At 36.6% G+C, this 18,349-nt stretch overlaps 1 protein-coding gene across 9 annotated transcripts in view; it reads right to left on the bottom strand.

Annotated features, from left to right (window-relative positions):
* The window catches only part of DNM1L (dynamin 1 like), a 65,292-nt gene that overhangs the window by 30,989 nt on the left and 15,954 nt on the right, over window positions 1-18,349 (bottom strand). For 4 of the 9 annotated variants that reach the window (XM_017507915.2, XM_017507916.2, XM_017507919.2 and 1 more), the window contains exons 2-7: window positions 14,215-14,362; window positions 9,454-9,492; window positions 7,937-7,983; window positions 7,134-7,205; window positions 4,307-4,393; window positions 1,736-1,898 (exon numbers count right to left, since the gene is read on the bottom strand). In XM_017507915.2, the coding sequence (XP_017363404.1) occupies window positions 1,736-1,898; window positions 4,307-4,393; window positions 7,134-7,205; window positions 7,937-7,983; window positions 9,454-9,492; window positions 14,215-14,362 (556 nt within the window). Of the gene's footprint in view, window positions 1-1,735; window positions 1,899-4,306; window positions 4,394-7,133; window positions 7,206-7,936; window positions 7,984-8,445; window positions 9,243-9,453; window positions 9,493-14,214; window positions 14,363-18,349 lie in introns of those variants that run through there. The other 5 variants (XM_017507917.1, XM_017507918.1, XM_017507921.1 and 2 more) reach the window with 2 other exon arrangements.

Genomic DNA, 18,349 nt, shown 5'->3' with positions numbered 1-18,349 from the left:
AGCATGAACCACCACGCCTGGCCTATAAGCATTTTTCTGTATTGCTCCAAATCTACAAAATTATCCTTTTTAATTATTTCATATTATTGTAATTAATCCTCCCAACTGCTGACCATATTAAATTGTTTCTAATTTTTGATACTATAAATAATACTGGCTTAGATTATTTCCTTACAATGTATTACTAGATTAAGATTAGTAATCAAGCCAGGTGCAGGGACTCACTCCTGTAATCCCAAAACTTTGGGAGACTGAGGTGGGAAGATCACTTGAGCCCAGGAGTTCGAAGTTGCAGTGAGCCATGATTATGCCACTGTACTCCAGGCCTGGGCAACACAATGAGACCTACCTCCAAAAAAAAATATGACCACATTTATGGCTCGAGAGTCAGTTTAAAATACAGTAAATACATACAAAAGGCTTAACAGGTTTTGTTTGTTTATGATGGTCTGGCTCTGTTGCCCAGGCAAGAGTGCAATGGCATGATCTCAGCTCACTGCAACCTCTGCCTCCCAGGCTCAAGCCATCCTCCCACCTCAGCCTCCTAAGTAGCTAGGACCACAGGCCGATGTCACCATGCCCAGCTAATTTTTTTTGTGTATTTTTTGTAGAGATGGGGATATCATTTTGCTGCCCAGGCTGGTCTCAAATTCCTGAGCTCAAGCAATCCACCACCTTGGCTCCCAAAGTGCTGGTATTACGGGCCTGAGTTGCAGTCTAAATAATAAAAATAAAATGTAGATAAACCCTTTGATATAGTTTATCTTTTAATGTAACTAAAATAAACACTACTCATGTAGTAAAAAGGTTTCTTAAAAACTTGAAATAAAAAATTTTGTTAAAATGACCCTGCTTATGGCTTATGAGAATTTTTATTGGCAGTCTTAGAACTATTTCCTATTGAATTTTTATTTGAAATTATTCTTCAAAGCAGGGAAAGAAAAACATAACACAACCTTCAGACCCTCTAATAGTAAGGTGGAAAAAATGGTTTCTATATGAGGCCATGCATACATTTGCTAGCAGCAATAATAACCACTCTATTACATGCTAGCATTTTATATATACTAAGATACGCACACTACGTCATTAGTCAAGCATCAGTGACCCACTGTATGAACTAATCCTTGGGGTTAAAATGTTTCATGAAAGGAGTTTACCTTCATTTCTAAAAATCCCCTGTGTCTTGAGCATGTCTAAACATTTTCCACCTCTGCAGAATGTAGATACCATAATTCTCTACCGTACCATAATAGTCTACAATGATTATCTACTTTTTTTTTTTTTTTTAAACAGAGTCTCACTATGTTGCCCAGGCTGACCTCGAACTCTGGCCTCAAGCATTGCTCCTATCTCAGCCTTCTGAGTAGCTGGGACCACAGGCACATGTGACTACACCTGGCTATGTTATTTATTCTTAAAGGTCAGCCATTCAAATACCTAAGTTGCAAAACAAGAAATCCTTTTTGCAAAGCCACTGTATTATTTTAAAATTATTAAGTAACCATTACAAATAAAGAGGTGAAATATTTTCGCCTACTCTGTATAGCAACTTAATAACCTTATTTCCATCAGAATTTCTATTTAAAATTATAAACAAAAATAGGAAAGCATTATTTTTAAAATTTGTATTAACAACTAGAGATACTGTTTTTAAAAAGAAAACTTCCTTTCTCAAGGGTAGATTTACCATTGTAAAATAAGCATCTCATTAAATATTTACATCTGTCCTTACCATCTGGATCTACCTCTCTTGAAATTTTAAGTGCCTCTGATGTTGCCATATCTGTATTAGCAGCAGTGACAGCGAGGATAATGGAATTTGGGTTACTGATGAACCGAAGAATGAGCTCTCTGATCTGAAGCTCAATATCCTTAGGTTGATCACCTACAGGCACCTAAACCAAACAGAGATGAGCAAGGAACTAATAATTAAAAATCAACTCAGCTTTTTTATGCACATTTAATGCACAGAATATAGGTCTATCCATTTATAAATAGTTAAAATAAAGACATTAATAATATACTACATTGGCAGTTATGAATCTGGTAATGTGTCAAGTCTCAAAGTATAACTCTTGTGAATATCAAAAGTTGACTTAATACAATCCCATGTTAAGCATTGGTCAGTGTTGATTGCCTAGATACAAATTCATTCACTCATTCAATTATCAAGTGTTTACTGGCAGCCTACTCTATTTCAGGCACTTTTCTGAATGTGATTTCAGGTCATATCAGATCAGATTATGTTACAGTAGTGAATATTAAAAAGACCAAACTTCCTGCCTTCATAGAACTTACGTTTTAGTGATAACAGGCAAATAAGAAACAAAAACATATATATAATATCCAGATGGTGGATATCTGGCCTGTGGAAAAATAAGGCAGAACAGTAGGCTGGAGAATGATTAGAGAGATTATGAGTTTTTTTTTTTTTTTTGAGATGGAGTCTCGCTCTGTTGCCCAGGCTGGAGTGCAGTGGCGTGATCTCAGCTCACTACAACCTCCACCTCCCAGGTTGAAGTGATTCTCCTGCCTCAGCCTCCCAAGTAACTGGGTTTATAGGTGCGCACCACTATGCCCCGCTAATTTTTGTATTTTTAGTAGAGATGGGTTTCACCATGTGTTGCTCAGGCTGGTCTCGAACTCCTGACCTCGTGACCCACCCGCCTTGGTCTCCCAAAGTGCTGGGATTACAGGCGTGAGCCACCCGTGCCCAGACTTTTTTTTTTTTTTTTGAGACAGGGTCACACTCTATCACATAGGCTAGAGTGCAGTGGTCCAATCACAGCTCACTGCAGCTTTGAACTCCTGGGCTCAAATGATCCTCCTGCCTCAGCCTCCCAAAGTACTGGAACTACAAGCATAAGCCACTGCACCTAGCAATTACAATTATGATTTTAAATTGTTGTAAATTAGATTATGTTTTTAAATAGAGTAATTAGGGAAACTTCAATGAGACAACTGACATTTGAGAGAATGAGCAGAAATTAAGCCAATAAGGGAGAGGTAGAGACAGACATCTGGGGAAAGGACATTCCAAACAGAGTGAACAATAAGGGCAGGAGGCTGAAGCAAGAGGCGTTAGGAGAACAGGGACATATCAAGCAGATACTTTAGATCTCTGTAAAAACTTGGGCTTTTAACTCTTGAGTGAAAGGGGAGAGGTTTTAAGCCAAGGAATGACAAGGAACTGGAAAAGTTTTGAGCCAAGGAATGATACAATCGAATTTTCACTTTAATAGTATCACTGTCTGCTAAGATGAGATCATGAGGAAGACCTATTATTTATTACTGTGTAGTAATCCAGGTGGCATGATAGTGGCTAGATCAGGACAGTAGCTATGAATTTATAAAACATGATTGAATTCTGGGTATACTGTAAAGGTAGGGAGAGTCAAGAGGAATTGCTGGCAGGAAGTGGGATGTTGGAAAAATTAGTGTCAAGGATGACTACAAACTCTGGCTAAGCAACTGGTAGAATGGAGTTGCCATTTATTTATTTAGAGACAGTCTCACTCTGTTGGCCAGGCTGGAGTGCCATGACAAAATCATAGCTCACTGTAGCCTCAAATTCCTGGGCTCAAGCAATCCTGCCTCTGCTGGGACTACAGGCGTGCAACGCCATGCCCAACTAATTTTTGTATTTTTTGTCGACACATGGTCTCCCTGTGTTGCCCAGGCTGGTCTCAAACTCCTAGGCTCAAAGAATTCCTCCCACCTTGATCTCCCAAAATGCTGGGATTACAGAATAAGCCACCACGCCTGGCCTGAGTTGCCATGTATTGTGATGGGGGAGGACTATAGAAGGACCAAATCTAGTTGAGGAACAGGTCAGGAATTTGGTATGAGACTTTGAAATATCTATTAGACATTTAAGTGTATACGCTGAATAGCAGCTAGATATACAAGTCTGGAGATATTTGAATGCCATCAATATACTGAGCCTTATGTAGTTAAAGCCATACAATCTGATGAAATCATCAAGGGAAAAGTGTACCTAGAGAAAACATGAAGTCCACAAACTGGGCTCTGGGGCACTTACTGTTTAGACATTGGGGAGATGAGAAGAAACAGCAAAAGAGACTGAAAAGGAGTGGCCAGTGAGACTGGAGATAAACCTGTAGAGTGTGGTATCCTGGAAGCCAAGTAAAGAAAGTGTTTCAAGGAGAAAGGAGGACTCAACGTTATCAAATGCTGCTAACAGATCAAGGTGATTGCAAAAAGAAGCCGACTGATTATTCTCATATGGGATGTCAAGGAAGTGAAAACAACCTGACCAAATCTGTAAGTATTCCCTCCTTACCTTGGTCATTCCTGGCAAATCCACAAGTGTCAAATTGACAACGTTGGGTGAAAAAATCTTAAGATGAATTGGTTCAGGGCTTACTCCCTAGAAATAAATTTTAAAATATTATGTTAAAATCACACTAAAATTTCCATGAACTATGAAGTTATGAAGTAAACGTTATTTCAACTACATAGACATTAATGCTTTTAAAAATGAATTGAATCATGATCCCTAAAACTTTTTTTTTAACAATCAAAACCTGATGAAACACATGGGAAGTTAGCCAGCCATATTAACAGGTTATAATCCTACCTCTATCCCCGTATCATTTATTATATACCATGTATTACTTCACATTCTTTTCTCTTGATTATAAACGAATATCTTTGCCTTTTTTTTTTTGAGACAGAGTCTCACTCTGTCACCCAAACTGGAGTGAAGTGGTACAGTCACGGCTCACTGCGGCCTCAAAATCCGGGGCTCAAGCAATCGTCTTCCCTTAGCCTCTTGAGTAGCTCAAATACAAGGCATGCACCACCATGCCCAGGTAATTTCTTTTTTATTTTTTGTAGAGACAGGGTATTACAATGTTGCCCAGGCTGGCATATACCATTCCTTAAATGTGTTTAACAGATTTAGCGCTGAATAATGTATTCCTTACTATCCAAATTTATGACGTTCCCAAGTTCAGATATCTTTGAATACCAAGTGGTAAGAATGTGTACAGTAAGAGATTCCTCAAGGAGTTTATCTACATCTTTAATCTGTAGTAAGAATTTGGATAGTGAGAGATACGTGTATTTTCTCTCCTGTAGACTAAGATTATTGTGTAGGCTCCCTCCTCTTCACCACTGGCCCTCTACAAGTTTTAGAAACGAATCAGCTACATGTAAAAAGACACTTCGGAGATGTTTATACCTCATCTTTGAACATGCCCTTCTTTATCCTTTAATATATCCTTTCATCATCTGTTTATCCACCTTAGGTTTTCCCTTATTAACCCACTGAAATTTCTAATTTCCCAGCAAGTTTTTTTTTTAATATCCTTTACTCCATGTTCCCTATACAATTATATTTGCCGTTTTAGATTACTCTGTGCTACTTTTCCATTTTAAATACTCCAGTTTTCCAAAGCCAATAAATGTCAATATCTGGCATACCTACTTAGGTTGTATATTTCTCAGGATCTTTATTGCCATGGCATTCCTCTATCACATCCATACAAAGCTTTGCCCAATGCCTTTACAACTCCTATCTCATAGACATTTTACATTGTTCAGGGCTTTATGTTAGGTATATGCAGTAATTTACATATTCTAACATAAAAATTATATAAAATCCAAGTATCATTTACTTAATTACATACATGATTTAGGAAAGAAGAGATGTTTCATAGATTTGGGGTTGGGGGACTTTTCATCTTTTAGACACTGTGGATGAAAAGCTGCTAGGTAAGTAAATTATATCCTCAACATAAACATCTTGTAGCTATACAGACTCAATCTTTAATGACATTCAGTTTAGTGTAACTAAAAACATTTCTGAAATCACCACAGTCTCACACACTCTAAATTCTGGTACTGTATAAAATTACCACCAATTGCTGAGTTCAGTAATTCTCTCTGTAGGGGAGAGAATTCAGACTGGTGTTATGATTAATCATATTCCAAAAGCCAAAATTATCCCTGATATAATAACGACAAGCTAATCTAGCTTCTGGTCACATTTCCAACCCCTTCTACACACATGGTTACTAGAGATTTAGGGAAGTATGGCAGCAGTAGGAGTAACTCAAAGGTTACCAGCCTAGAGTTCAATCATGAACAAAGCTCAGTCGGTCACTGCAACAGCAACAAATATCCTGAACAAAAATAGAGAGTTAACATGGCTCTAAAAATGCCTTTTTGTCAGGAAATAATCTTTCAGCCCAGTAACTGGCAGATACAAGGGTTCAACATTTGTTGAATATTAGTACTAGGCTAGGGCCCACTTGTGGGATTAAATGTGCCTCTGGATAATGAAAGAATGGAGCTAATAACAAAAAGGAAGGGAAAAATAAAAAATTTAGACAGACGTATATAAAAAATGTAAAGAGAAAAACAATAGGAAGAAAGAAGACAGAAGACAGCAGGATTCAGGCAAGGCAGTGATAGTGCCTAGTGTCAAGATTAACAGTATCTTAAGTACCTAACTTACTTTACATTCTCACAAGCTCAGAAAATAAGAAAATAATCAGTTGCTAAAGTATTACTTTTCGTTTTCACTAAAAAATACCCAATTTTTCTCTCTTTGCTTTACAAGCAAATCTAGCCTTACACAGGTAAGAAACAGAACTCCTCTCTGTCTCTCTCTCTCCATATATATATACACACATATATATATACACATATATATATACACACATATATATACACACACATATATATACACACATATATATACACACACACACACATATATATATATATATATAAAATTATACAATGCTTCCTGAGTTATAATACAATGAATCCATCAGAAAAAGATAATTTGTTGTAGGAATATTAAGTAGAATTATATAATAAAGTGGTATATACATGACAGGAACAAGAATAAACATCTAAATAAAATATTTGATTTATATGAAAGTAAAGAAAAGGGATTTTAAGCAAAGTTCTATGTATTTGTGAAAATACTCCATTTGTTTCAAAGTCCATTATGAATTTACAATGCCCATCGCTTCTTAGCCTTTTGGCCAAGATCAAGAGTATGAATTTACAATGCCCTTCACACATTATGTACAGAATACCTCGATTATGTATTTACTGATGTTTATGCCTTCTAGCTCTAAAAAGATGCCTACCTTGTTATTTCCTGATATTCTTTCTGTTTCATTTTCAATTTCTTGTCGAATTTCATCAAAATCCGTGTAAAGCTAAAATTTTTTGAAATAAAAAGCAAAAAATTCAAAGTTAGATCAAAAGTTCTTAAGTTGGAGGGGGAGTCCATGTATTTCAAAAGGATGTCTACGTATTTGCTTCAGAGAATATATAAATAAATTCTAATGTATACATATCATTTTCTGAGCTAAGGATTCATAGTTTTTATGTTTTTTGTTGTTGTTGTTTTTTGAGACAGGGTCTGACTCTGTCACCCAGGCTGGAGTACAATTGCACAATCATGGTTCACTGCAGCTTCAACCTCACATGCTCAAGCCATCCTCCTGACTTGGCCTTCCAAGTAGCTAGGACTACAGGTGCATGCCACCACGCGGGGTTAATTTTTTTTAGTTTTTATAGAGACATGGTCTCCCTATGTTGCCCAAGCTGGTCTCGAACTCCTGGGCTCAAGCTATCCACCCATCTTAGCCTCCGCAAGTATTGGGATTACTGGCATGAGACACTGTGCCTGGCCATTATGAACTTTCCAAAGCTTCCTGACTCCGCAACAATTAAGATCACTAAATCAGAGAAAATCAGGCTCAATTTCAAGTGTATTCCAATAAACAACTGTGGTTAGAAACATTACTAAGATTTATTTTATGAGGAATAGTTACAGTTACTTCAATATAACATATTCTGCCAATGATTAGAAACTAAATTATCAAGTACTCATACAAAATATTATTTTCAACATTATGTCTTCATTATACACATGTGTGATTACCTTATTTTTGGTGTGAAGAAATTTACCCCATTCCTCTGCTTCTACCCCTGGAAAAAAGAAGAACTCATTTATTGGAAACTGTAGAAACCACTTTTTATCTCTAGTTAGGAATTCAAAAAGGCAACATAATAAAACACTTGTTAACTTGTATTTAATTTTGCCATTAAGTACAAGGTAACAAATATTTTAAGGTCTGCTAAATTATATTTTTCTAAAATTACATTTTCTCCTAAATTATATTTTAAAAATTGTATCATGTATTTCAAAAACATGACTAACTTCAGGTAGAGCTGCTCACAGGTCTTCCCACCAGCTGATTTCTCTTCATATTTTTTGTGTAATTATATTATAGTAAAATGAATATTCATTATTTTTAAACATCTTACATATAAAAGCGTTTTCTGATGAAAGTAAAGTTAGTGGCTAAGAAGAAAAATTAAGAATCCCACTGAGGAGTGCAAAAAGCAAACACAACAGATTTACATGTATGACTTAAGGAAAAATTTTACCATACGTCAATGAAACAGCTAATTCTTCCATTCTTTTCAAAAATTTGGTTCCCTGTTGGTTACCTGTAGAGTCACAAGTTGCTGTTCCTTTAAAGAGCACTCTTATTAATACAGAGCTAGCTGCTGCGTAATTTATATACACTTTCAAGGTGATTTTTCCCCAGGGTCAAGATTGTTTTCCCTTAGAACTGGAGGCAGGAAAGAAAGAAAATAGAAGAAAAGAAAAAACAAGAACTATGGTATATACTCTATAAGGAGTTGCCACTCTCCATTAGTTTCCAGTCATAGGTCTGTTCCTCTTGTACTTGCTGAAAGAAGGAAAATATATTCACTGTTGCACTGTGAAGTAGTCTAAAACTTGGAGAGCAAGATATATTCTGTTTTTCCTAGAGAAACCAGAACTGTTTAATTGTGGGAAGATAATCTAACTATCTCCTCCAAACAGAGCTATTTTACTTTTGTCAAATTCAGAGGTTAAATTATCTTAATTAATAAGTTTATTGGGTAATGCATATCAGCCACGTGATGTCTAAATAAAAATGATTATAAGATATTCAGATAAATATAAGAGTGTGTCAGTCCTTTGGCGGAATAAAGGTAAATAAAACGGGATCCTTTTTGCAGATAAAATGCTCACCTACTTGTAGCTTAGTACCTTCTTCCAAGAAGTCTCATTGGAGGACTGGAGTAATCTAGGTGAACAGAACTCACAAAATGCAAGTACTACATACCAAAGAGGTGTTTCTAATTTACCTTATTATATTTAAAAGGCCTGGTTTCACAAGCATATCTTCAAAAATAAAAATAAAATAAATTACATTCACCACCAAAAAAGCTTGCATTTTGATACAATGCCAAAAAAATAACAAGAACCACTGAAACCTGCAATCAATGTGGATAGGCAAATAAAAATGGAAGGAAAAAAAAATGCACACAGCCTGTAATAGTACATAAGCACACATGCAGGCATAAGAGAAAAAGGGTCAAATGCAAATGGATAGAGGAAACCTTTAGAAAGGTGTCTTGAGTTTTTCCATGTAGCAGGGTCTGTAGTTAAAGAGAAACAGCACAGAGTAAGTTAAGTGCTTATCCCTAAAATTTTAAACCTTATTAAAAATTCAAATGTGCAGAAACCTGATCACATTTCAAAATGCACATCGCATTCAATCATTCAAAATTCACAACTAGAATTAGAGGGATGTATATTTTTTCAGTCATAGAAACAAAGCATATTGCATGCCTTAACTTATTTTTAACATTTTTAGGAAACAAATTTTCCATTACAATTAGTTCTGTCTGGCGTGTCTGTAGTTATCTCAATTGATTGTTCAGTCAGTTACAGATGGAACTCCTTGTTCTATTTCCCCGTTTCTCACTACTGCACTTGACTAGTCTAAAAAATAAAAATTAATTTTTTTAATTAATAATTGTTTCTAATTCTGACACAAATGAAGCAGAATTAACCCACTATTCAAAAATTTGGGCAAAGCATAATGGCTTACACCTGTAATCCTAGCACTTTGGGAGGCCAAGGCAGACGGATCATCTGAGGTCAGGAGTTCAATACTAGCCTGGCCAACAGGGTGAAACCCTGACTCTACTAAAAATACAAAAATTAGCTGGGCCTGGTGGCAAATGCCTACTATGGTGAATCCCAGCTACTCAGGAGGCTGAGGCAGAAGAATCACTTGAATCCAGGAAGTTGCAGTGAGCTGAGATCACTGTGCCACTGCATTCCAGCCTGGGCGACAGAGCACGACTCTGCCTTAAAAAAGAAAACTGCCTGAGATATCTGATAAGCTACTATGGGAAAAGATACATTGCCTGATTTTTTTAAATCTACAAAATATACTAAATACATCTTTCAAGACCTTAAAAGTTGGTAAGTATATGCAAGTATTTACCCCATTAGCTAAAACTGAGCTTTATAAGGGTATTTTATTTGAAATACATATTGGATTTAATAGAACACAGCAGAAAGTTAACTCTTCACCTTCGTGAACTCAATCTAAAGGGAGACTACTATGTGTATCACAGCACCATAAGCAGAAAACTTAATTCTATCTTTCTTCTTCAATTCTGATGTATAATTTTACTGCCTTTTGGCAAGCAACTGATTGCTTTTACAAACAGGTTACTTAATGAAATGGGGGTAAAAATTCAAATTACACCCAGATTTTATAGCATTCTTCTATGAAGCATGTATGTTTGCACTTTTTTTTTTTTTTTTTTAGACAATTTTGCTATGTTACCCAGGCTGGAGTGCAACGGCACAATCTCGGCTCACTGCAACCTCCACCTCCTGGGTTCAAACAAATCTCCTGCCTCAGCCTCCCGATTAGCTGGGATTCCAGGCGCCTGCCACCATGCCTAGCTAATTTTTGTATTTTTAGTAGAGACAATGTTTCACCATGTTGGCCAGGCTGATCTTGAACTCCTAACCTAAGGTGATCCACCTGTCTCGGCCTCCCAAAGTGCTGGGATTTACAGGCATGAGCTGCTGCGCCCAGCCTATGTTAGCATTTTTTTTAAAAAGAGAACAAAAATCTTTTGCTTTAGTTCAACAACTTTCTCTCCCTAAATAAATTCTCATAATTTTTCAAATTTCCACTGACACTGTTCAAAGTATCATATATAGCACAATTTTGGCCTTTAGTCAGCATGCTACTTTTGGATTTTGTCTCAAAGGAAAACAGAAAAGCTTGATTTATTTCTTACAAATATATGAAAGATAACTGTGGAGTTCAGTTCAAACTGAACCACCACTCCACTCTAAAACATAGTTTAGTATTGTTTTTAATAAGTTAACAGAAAATTATTTTACATTGGCAGAATAGGGGACAAGCTGAGATGACCATAAATCTACATATTGACACCTCAATTATCCCAGTTGGCAGAACGAAGAATCCTGTGCTAAATGAATTTCCTGATAATTGAATTACACATATTAAACATGATTTTATTTTAGCCAGTTTTGATGGAGCTACATGTAAAATGGATTAGACTTCTCCATGTCATCTCAGAATGCACGACTTTGAACCTATTATTGGTAACCAGGTTTTTGTTATGTTATGTAACAAAGCCTTCATTGGCTAAAATCCCTACACAAAATGTTAGAAACTGATTTCCTTTTTTTTTTTTTTTGAACATTTATGTTTTTCTCCCTTTCTCTTCTCTTATTATCAGGCTGTCAGGTAGTTTACACTCTTCAGCTAACAATACTGTTTATCTGCTTCATAGTTTCTAATTTTCTTTGGGTTAGAATGATTTATTATATGGCCAGGCGCGGTGGCTCACGCCTGTAATCCCAGCACTTTGGGAGGCCGAGGCGGGTGGATCACGAGGTCAAGAGATCAAGACCATCCTGGTCAACATGGTGAAACCCCGTCTCTACTAAAAATACAAAAAAATCAGCTGGGCATGGTGGCTCGTGCCTGTAATCCCAGCTACTCAGGAGGCTGAGGCAGGAGAATTGCTTGAACCCAGGAGACAGAGGCTGCGGTGAGCCAAGATCGCACCATTGCACTCCAGCCTGGGTAACGAGAGCGAAACTCCGTCTCAAAAAAAGAAAAAAAAAGAATGATTTATTATATACTAGAATTGTTCATACCAAGGATAAAGAAGCTTTGATGAAAACCTAAGGAACTGTCTATCCTAGAATAAAACAAGTGAAATCTAGTACTCAAATTTATATAATCTATATTGTGTTTGGGGTAGCTGAGTTGTCATTTTATGCAAGTATACATACAAAATAAGCACTAAGCTTGGAAAAAAACAATAGGTAGGCAGATTTACTGACCAACCACCAAGAGGAGACATCAACAAAACACAGTGGACATAAAAACAAAAGGATACCAAGGAGCTGACACTTCTGTAGCCGAAATCCACACTCTTTCCTAATAAGCAAAATTTTATCTAAGGAAACACTGCCCACTTTTCAAATAGTTTCTGAGAGACAGAATATCATGGGCCCTTTCAAGGTGAGAGAAGAAAATTAGAAGTTAAAAAAAAAAGAGAGAGAGAGAGAGAGAGAGACCTAGTATCATATAATTTCTTAAAGTCTTAGTTTCAGGTGTTTGGTAAATTTGATGAAATCAGTAGGGATGAAATTTTATGCTAGACATTTGAAGGTGAACCACAGATTAAACCAAAATGATAAATTCAAGGTTCAGAACTTCAATAATAAGTATTAGTGAAATGCAAAGTGATGAATAACATACCCAAGCTACCCAGTGTAATTAAAAGGCTCCCACATATCCACTGGTAGTCTATCTAAAAATATTCCTTGCAACATCTACAACTACACTAACTTGCTTCAGTGACCAACATTCTAGAGTCATAGCAGATGCTCATGAGGTTTTTTCCCCCATTAAAAAATAATCACCACCACCAACAGCTCCTATAGTAAATGAAAAAATCAGACACAGAAATTAAAATAAGTTCACTTTTGTCAATACTATCATCCCATCTTAAATCAGAATAAGAAGTAGAATAAAACTGCACTGAAAACAGATCCCTGCAGATAAGTAACAGATATTGGTACTCTGCTGCAAAAGTAATTTAATAATTACAGCTATGAGAGTTCTATAAATAAGAAAGTCTGACCAAATACTGAACTAAATAGGAAGATTAAATACATTACTCTCATCCAACATTTCAAACCTCACCAATATAATATAGGATACACATTTGATAAGCAACTTGAAATCTGCTGATAGACACAGACAGCATTCCCTAAGGTATTTTCAATTTAATCAAAAAGAATGGCTATAAAGGACAATGCATATTTTCTTCTTTTAATACATAAAAGAATCAGAATTAGGAGTACATGATAACAGCAGAAAAGGGAAGGTGAGATAACATTGCTCAGCTAAAAAACAGTCATTTTAATTTAAAAAAAAAAAAAAAAAAAAAAACTTTAAAACACTCCAAAAAACACTTAAAATTTTTTCTTTTTTTTTTTCTTTTCTTGAGACAAGATCTCACTCTGTTACCCAGGCTGGAATGCAGTGGCACAACCACAGCTCATTGTAATCTCAACCTCCCAGGGTAAACCTATCCTCCCACCTCAGCCTTCCAAGTAGCTGGACTGCACACCACCAAGTCCAGCTTATTTTTACGTATTTTTGTAGAGACAGGGTTTTGCTATGCTGCCCAGGCAACATTTTTTCTTTAAAATAATTTCTGTTTACTGTCTCACTGGATCCTCTATTATATAATATTAACATCAATTTACTAGGCTGAGTTACTCAAAAGGAACTATTCCCAACAACTTTACTCATGGTCTTTCAAAACATGGACAGATGTGGTAGCTCACACCTGTAATCCCAGCACTTTGGGAGGCCAAGGCGGGCGGATCATTCAAACTCCTGAGTTTGAGACTAGCCTACCAACAAGGTGAAAACCCGTCTGTCCCTACTAAAAATACAAAAATTAGCTGGGTGTGGTGGCGGGAGCCTATAATCCCAGCTACTTGGCAGGCTGAAGCAGGAGAATCGCTTGAGCACAGGAGGTAGAGGTTGTAGTGAGCCAAGATCCCACCACTGCACTCCAGCCTGGATGAGAGTGAGGCTCCATCTCAAAAACAAAGCAAAACAAAAACTACTCTTTTTTTTACATTAAGAAAGATGCATACTATTTCTCCTCACAGGACTTCTGATTATGCTACAGCCACTAATTTCTAATTCTCTAATCAATTCGTATCTTTTTAAGAATAGATTGAAAAATGAAGAGCTATAAAATAATTCTTATCTCAAATCTGAAATTTACCATTTTCTTCTCCTGTTGTTTTTCGTTTATCTTCTTGTGAAACATGGACCAGTTGCAGAATGAGAGGTCTCCGGGTGACAATTCCAGTACCTCTGGGAAGCAGGTCCCTTCCCACCAGGCTTTCTAGTACTGAGCTCTTTCCACTGCTCTGAAAACAGAATATATGTAAGAGCCAAATGAGTTTCTTAACAGATTTTTTGTTAATTCAATAAACTATATTAACAAAGCAACATACAGAATTATTTTAAAGAAAAATTGGTGGAGAGACTTTTTAAATGAAAGATACTTTTATTTCCTATTGCATAATCTATTTGTTTTGAATCCAAAACTAGAAAATAAAAACCCTGTTCTCCCATAATATTCCCACTTTTTTTGATACTCCACCAACCAGGTTTCAACACCTATATAATATTGGTATATATAAAATCATGTGCATAATACGCAGTTATGTGTAAATGAGGCGGTAATGCGTATCTTTTTCTCTAACCTTCTATTTTAATTATTATTAATATTACAAGGTGTCACTCTATTACCCAGGCTGGAGTGCAGTGGTGTGATCACAGCTTATCACAGCCTCAACTTCCCCAGGCTGGTAATAATCATCCTACCTCAGCCTCCCCAGTAGCTGGGACTACAGGAATGCACTACTATGCCTAATTTTTGAGTAGAGATGGGGATTTGACGTGTTGACCAGGCTTGTCTCAAACTCCTGGACTCAAGCAATCCTCCCACTTCAGTCTCCCAAAGTACTGAGATTACAGGCATGAAATGCTCCTGGCCTAACCTGCTTTTATTTTTAATGTAATAATCAGGGATACTTTTCCATATCAATACATTAACTACTTCTGTGTTTAATAGTTAAAAGAGGGGCCGCGCATGGTGGCTCACACCTGTAATCCCAGAACTCTGGGAGGCCAAGGTGGGTGAGTCACCTGAGGTCAGGAGTTTGAGACCAGCCTGGCCAACATGGCGAAACCCTGTCTCTATTAAAAATACAATGAGTAGCCAGGCATGATGGCATGCACCTATAATCCTAGCTACTCAGGAGGCTCAGACAGGAGAATCACTGGAACCCAGGAGGCAGAGGTTGTAGTGAGCCGAGATCATGTCAATGCACTCCAGCGTGGACGACAGAGCAAGACTGTCTCAAAAAAAAAAAAAAATTAAAACAGTATTCTACTGTGTGTAAAACCAAATCTGAACTGATGAGCATTTAGATGTTTTTTGCTATTAACAATGCTGCAGTGAACATGCTTATACATATAATCCTACTCAATTATCCTATTACGTCATTCAATTTAGTTCATTTAAGTTAAATTGCCATGATTAAGTAGCATGCAGATTTTAAGCATTCATAGATACTGCCAGACTGCAGAGAAGACAGCACCAAGCTGTATTTCCAATAGTTACCAGTTCATTCAATTTGCTGCAGCACCATCAGTATTAAACAACATTGCTTTTTGAATCTTTGCTACTTTGATAGATGGATACTGACAGCACATTTAAATTTGCATTCCTTTATTATTGAGGTCAAGTATCCTTCTGTTTAAGGGTTTTCTGTATTTCTCCTTTAGTGATTTGCTTGTTCAAATTCTAGCACTTTATATATTTCATATTAGTTTACAATAAAGTTCTTTATCCATAAGTATTTCATTTTTCATTATTTTAAATATTTTCCAACTTTTTATTTTGAAATATTCAATGCTAGAAAAAAAGTTCAAGAATGGTAACAGTGAATACTCATCTATCTTAACATCATAATTCACCACTTTTTAACTTTATGTCTCTCTCTCCTTACATGTACACACAAAGACATTTTTTCTTTTGCTGTCCCATTTGAGACTTAGTTACAGAAAACATGATACTCCACTTTAAACATTGTGGCATGCATCTCCTAAGAACAAGGACATTCTTCTATAGAATCACAATACAATGATCACATTCAGGAATTTTTTTTTTTTTTTTTTTTTTTTTTAAAAGAGGGGGGGTTTTTTTTTTTTTTTTTTTTTTTAAAGAGATGGGGTCTCATTCTGTCATCCAGGCTGGAGTGCAGTGGCATGATCATAGCTCACTGCAGCCACTAACTTCTGGTCACAAGAGACCCTCAGGCCACCTCAGCCTCCCGAGTAGCTGGGATTCCAGGAGCCAGCCACCATACCACTTACATTCAGGAAATTTAACACACATACAATACCAATAACCAATTACTAAATAATCAAAAATATCTCTTTTTTGTCAAATAACTGGATAACTAACCAAAATATCAATACTAATAGCTAATGGAGTAAATAATCAAACATATAAACCTCTATTATACATTTAAAAATATTTCTAAATTTGCCATTTTTCTTCAGTTTGCAATAAACTGTTATTTTTCTATACAGTATATTCTGTACTCTTTTTTTATTAGTCAAAACTTGTACTTTTAACATTTATTTTCTACAAAGAGAAAAATCCTAATTTCCTCTGTTATATCAAACAGGGCCTACAGGAAGCAGATGGCCCACTCAAATGAGATTAAAGAGGGTTTATTTACAAAGCTGTGGGTGAGGCTTAGAGGAATCGAAAGGGATATTGCAGTAACCCAGGCGAGTAACAAGAGAGAAGCTCTCATCACCCCTAAGCCTAAAAGAAAGGACCAGGACTAAGAGTGAAACACCAGCCAGCCCAACGCTCCTACATACAGGATGTATGAGATGCGGGAATCAAAACCAGGACTTTTTTCTCCTCTTTCCTCCAATTCCCTGCCAGAGTTCCTCATTTCCACATCCAATCAGAAAACAGAGGACATAGGGGCTCATTCATGTTGTCCAGAAAGGTCCCCTATGACGGAGAACACAAATGCAGAATGGATCTGGAGAGTTAAATTGAAAAATACATGTCTGCAAAACCACAGTTTTGATACCCCTCTCATTAAATAAAATGGGGTGCTTTCCATCATTTCATTCCTGTACTCTGATACTGTACTCTGAAATAATTTTAACATATAGACATTTCCTGTTCTTTATATGTCTGACAAAATGTGTTCATAAAAAAAATCTAATTATCTTTTTCAAATTTATAAGTGTAACTACTCATAATAGTGTTAGAATTTGTTCATTTTTCTTATTCCTAATATTTTATTTTATTTTTTTTGAGACAGAGTCTCGCTCTGTCACCAGCCTGGAGTACAGTGGCAAGATCTTGGCTCACCTGCAACCTCTGCCTCCCGGGATCAAGGAGTCTCCTGCCTCAGGCTCCTGGATAGCTGGGACTCCTTGAGCTGAATCATTAGCTTATTTCTCTATTTCAGCTACCAACATTTCTAACCCTCACCCACCCCTAACACAAACATAAATTCTCCGAATCAGTCATCTCTATCTTCTTTCTTCCACACCAAGAACTGTGGTTCTCAGTGACACAGTTTGTGACAGAACTAGAATAACACAATTTGCTTTTTATTTCATGTTACACACAGATTCTCAAAATAATGACACCAATATTATCACCAACGACATTTTTACTGAAAGTTTTTTAAATGTTTTGCATACAATCCCTCCATTCTCCTTCCCACCCCTTTACAGACCACATTGTCTTTCAAACCCTCATTTGGTCTTAGTTATGTGTAATACAAACCACCAGTCTTTAATGTGTCTCTAGTCATTCTGATTCTGACATCCATCCTCTAGTAGATTCCTCGGGAAGGGTTAATGGGGACAGTATTCTTCAGGTTCTAGCGTATTGTTTGTGACTTTTTAATTTTTTTTAGAGTCTCACTCTATCACCCAGGCTGGAGTACAGTGGCACAATCATGGCTCACTGCAGCCTCCACCTCACCGGTTGAAGTGATTCTCCTGCCTCAGCCTCCCGAGTAGTTAGGATTACAGGGGCATGCCACCACACCCAGCTAATCTTTGTATTTTTAGTAGAGATGGCACTTCACCATGTTAGCCAGGCTGGTCTCAAACTCCTGACCTCAAGTGATCAGCTCACCTTGGCCTCTCAAGGTGCTGGGATCACAGGCATGAGCTACTATATCTGGCCCTGATTTTCCTTTACTTAAAAAGTTAAGAGACTTTGTGACTTCTACCTGTATGTCTCAAGGATTTTCCTTTTCCTTTAAAGTTCAATAATTTTTTTTTTTTTTTTTTTTTTT

Source organism: Cebus imitator, unplaced genomic scaffold, assembly GCF_001604975.1.
Source record: "Cebus imitator isolate Cc_AM_T3 unplaced genomic scaffold, Cebus_imitator-1.0 Scaffold385, whole genome shotgun sequence".
In the NCBI taxonomy this organism is placed as follows: Eukaryota; Metazoa; Chordata; class Mammalia; order Primates; family Cebidae; genus Cebus; species Cebus imitator.
Note: the sequence above shows the minus strand (reverse complement) of the source record. Positions and strands in the feature narration are given on the sequence as shown.